Raw genomic sequence first — 3,936 nt, forward strand, 5'->3', positions numbered from 1 at the left:
GGGGGGCTGACGCCTGTTGTTATCCACCTGACGAGGGTTTCTTGACTTTACCGGTGGGGGGGGCTGACGCCTGTTATCCACCTGACGAGGGTCTTACACTTCTGTCAACTTTAATGTGGCCTGAACCACAATGTGTGCCCCCCACAAATGTCACATCTAAACGACCGGCTCGGTGCCGTGATGCGTGTTGTTACTTTTTTTTTAAAATATTGAGTTACCATGGTGACATAATTTGTAAACAAAGTCGCCATTTTTCTAATTGAAAACCACTTCACAGCCTCTAACGAACACAGTGAGGTCACATGACCTGGAGGGGCGTGGTCTCTGAACAAAACTCAGTACGTCATCGAACAAACCCTCTACCTCCACATCTTTTAAGATACACAAACATATATCAAAACGTTGGCATTTTGTTGTCTCCATTTTAAAATGGCCTCCACGTGGCTGTCTCTGTCACAGTTTGTCCAGAAACCTTCTAGTATTTACAGCTCTACAGTTTTACTACCTTTAGCTATTGTTTTGTTTTTAGGTTTCGGCTGCTGGTTTGCCAATCTTGTGTTTTAGTCTGTAGCTAAAACTTAACAAAGCTCTGTTAATTTAAACTTTTGGCTGTTTGTAGCTTCTGTTCTGCTCGTTGAGCTTTTAAAGTTCAGCAAAGGATGTTTTCTTTGACAAACGCCAGCCGTCATCCTGTCTGAAGGTTTCGCAGCTGTCTTCGGGAGGCGAACGACACCATCTCTGACGTCGTAGGATACACCTTCTTTAACCTGCTGAAGATGAACTGCTTCACCTTCTCCCACCAGCTCCAGTGTACACAGAGAAACTGGTTTGGGATGTAAGTAGGACCTATATTTCTTTACATATCTGTGTGTAGTTCAGCATTTTTGAACTTCTGCGTGATTCGCTCAGTAAAATGGGCGGCGTGGTGTTCTGGTCAAGGATGTTAATGTTGGACCATGTGTGTGAGTTACCAGAGTTTTCTCCCTCTCTCACCATCCTGCATGTGCAGCGGAGGTCTCTGAGCCCAGAGCAGATAAGTGTCTAAAAACAATTGTTGCACACTGCCCGGGGCAGATTCTCACGACCGGCTCAATGACCTGTAAACCTGTGAGTCTGCTCCGGCAGGTAAAACCATGAAAAATCTTCTCGTGTCCTCGAGTGTGGCTTCTTTGATTAAAAGGATATTTTTATCTAATGGACTCCCTGCCATGCCAACATGTAGTGGTGCCCTTGAGCAAGGCATCCTTTCCCTGGCTGCTCCCCTCAGTCTCATTCGTCCCGGCTCGGCTCATACGATGACGACATTCAGTCTCTCGCAGCTCGTTTTCCATCGTTTTTATCTGCAGCGTGGCCTCCTCACCTGAACATGGCTCATTTTCACAATGTTCTAGTTTGTCAGATTATTACTGAACTCGTTTCTGTCCCCGGTGTTCAGAGCACATGAAAGTCACATGAAAAGGCCAAGCATTCTTTGAACAAGTGCACGTTGCCTTCGACCTTCCGTGCACAGTTTTAGACTCGAATCATCTGCTGCTGAGAAATGATGGAGTTTCTTTGGTCCCTCCAGAGCTGATGTGCTGTGACTCCGTATCCACAAAACGAATGGAGCTGAAGTTACTTTGTGTCAAGTACCGTTGCATTAGCAGTGGCAGCCATCTTGAATTCAGTAGACTCAGTTGTAGGACTCGCACAGAAACATCTGTTCAGGGATTCACAAGAATTATCAAGAAAACTGGAGCACACATGCGTACAAAGATGAGCTGCAGAAAATAGAAATAAGTGGTAATAAATGGTTTAATAAATTAATAAGTAATAAATGTTAATAAGTTAATAGGCTGAAGTCGCCGAGGTAGTTAAAAAGCTCCGAGGCGGCAAGGCTCCGGGGGTGGATGAGATTCTCCCCGATTTCCTTAAAGCTCTGGATGTTGTGGGGCTGTCTTGGCTGACATGCCTTTGCAACGTCGCGTGGACATCGGGGGCAGTGCCACTGGACTGGCAGACTGGGTGGTGGTGGTTCTCCTCTTCAAAAAGGGGGACCGGAGGTTGTGCTCCAATTATAGGGGCATCACTCTCCTTAGCCTCCCTGTAAGGTCTATTCAGGGTACTGGTGAAGCGAGTCCGATCGTTGGTTGAACCTCAGATCCAGGAGGAACAATGTGGGTTCCGTCCTGGCCATGGAACACTGGATCAACTCTTTACCCTCACTAGGGTCCTTGAGGGGTCATAAGAGTTTGCCCATCCAGTCTACATGTGTTTTGTGGATTTGGAGAAGGCATTTGACCGTGTTCCTCGGGGTACAAAGAGGGCAGTGCTTCGTGAGTATCGGATTGGGGGCCTGTTGTTACGGGCTGTTCAGTCCCTATACAAGCGGTGCGAGAGTTTGGTTCGCATTGCCAGCAGTAAGTCGGACCACTTCAGGGTGAGAGTTGGACTCCGCCAGGGCTGCCCGTTGTCACAGATTCTGTTCATAACTTTTATGGACAGAATTTCTCGGTGCAGCCAGGGGGTGGAGGGTTTCTGGTTCGGTGGCCTCAGGATTCATCTCTGCTCTTTGCATCCACCCCACTTTGGACGGAGCCGCTCTTCTTTCTAGAAATATGGCTGATTTTGTTGATCCCCCAAATTATTGACAACCCAGGGTCCAGTCCAGGAAGCAGAGGTGTAGTCCTCCACACCTCTCTGCTGCTTCTCCTCTGTACACCACCCACACCCACATTGAAACAGTGTCAACTCGCCCACAGCTCAAATTAAATAAACCAAAAATCAGCTCTAAAAATATAAACCATAAAAATCTGATTAAAATAAACACAGTTACTTTACCAGAACAAAATCATAAAATCATTAAATGTGGATTATTGAACATCAGATCTCTTTCCTCTAAATCCCTGTTATTTAATGAACTGATAACTGATCATCTTATTGATTTATTGTGTCTGACAGAAACTTGGCTACAACAGGAGGATTTGTTAGTATAAACGAATTCACTCCTGTTAATTATTTAAATTTTCTTGTTCCTAGAACAACTGGCCGAGGTGGAGGAGCAGCTTCTATTTTTCAGTCAGGATTATTGATTAATGCCAAACCAGTTATTAGTTATGATTCTTTTGAATCGCTGTCCCTCAGTCTTTCTCATCCAAAATGGAAATCAGAAAAACCACTTTTACTAGTTGTTATATATCGTCCACCAGGCGCTTACTCTCAGTTTTTGTCTGAATTATCAGAATTATTAACTGACTTATTATTAAATACTGATAAAATCATCATAATGGGTGATTTCAATATTCATATAGATGTTGAGAGTGATAGTTTAAGCATAGCCTTTAATAATTTAATAGACTCATTTGGTTTTACCCAAAACGTCCGCACATCTACTCATTCTTATCATCACACTCTTGATTTAGTTCTGACCTATGGTGTAGAGATTAAGGACTTGGTAATAGTTCCTCAAAATCCTGTTCTGTCTGAACATTTTTTAATAACCTTTGAGTTTACATTAAATGACTACACAGTCACTGAGAGTAAATTTCATCTCAGCAGGTGCTCATCAGAAAATGCTGTAACCAAATTGAAACAATCTCTTCCATCAATGTTTTCCTCTGTCTTGCAGAGTAATGCATCAGAGAACAGAGACTTAGATCATCTAGTTGATCATCTTACAACTTCAATGCAAACTTCACTTGATAAAATTGCTCCAATGAAAAAGAAAGTAATCAATCAGAGGAAACTGGTATGTGTCATTTTAAACCAGTTTGGAAGTCATACTATAGTAAGTGTCATTTTAAACCAGTTTTGAAGTCATACTATAGCATGTGTCATTTTACACCAGTTTGGAAGTCATACTATAGTATGTGTCATTTTAAACCAGTTTGGAAGTCATACTATAGCATGTGTCATTTTACACCAGTTTGGAAGTCGTACTATAGTATGTGTCATTTT

At 43.0% G+C, this 3,936-nt stretch overlaps 1 protein-coding gene across 1 annotated transcript in view; it reads left to right on the forward strand.

Moving 5' to 3' along the window:
* The window catches only part of pla2g3 (phospholipase A2 group III), an 18,550-nt gene that overhangs the window by 3,960 nt on the left and 10,654 nt on the right, over positions 1–3,936 (forward strand). The window contains exon 3 of the mRNA XM_037692087.1: positions 701–835. Within this exon, the coding sequence (XP_037548015.1) occupies positions 701–835 (135 nt within the window). The remainder of the gene's footprint in view (positions 1–700; positions 836–3,936) is intronic.

The sequence above is a fragment of the Nematolebias whitei genome, chromosome 18, assembly GCF_014905685.2.
Source record: "Nematolebias whitei isolate Nwh7 chromosome 18, NemWhi1, whole genome shotgun sequence".
In the NCBI taxonomy this organism is placed as follows: domain Eukaryota; kingdom Metazoa; phylum Chordata; class Actinopteri; order Cyprinodontiformes; family Rivulidae; genus Nematolebias; species Nematolebias whitei.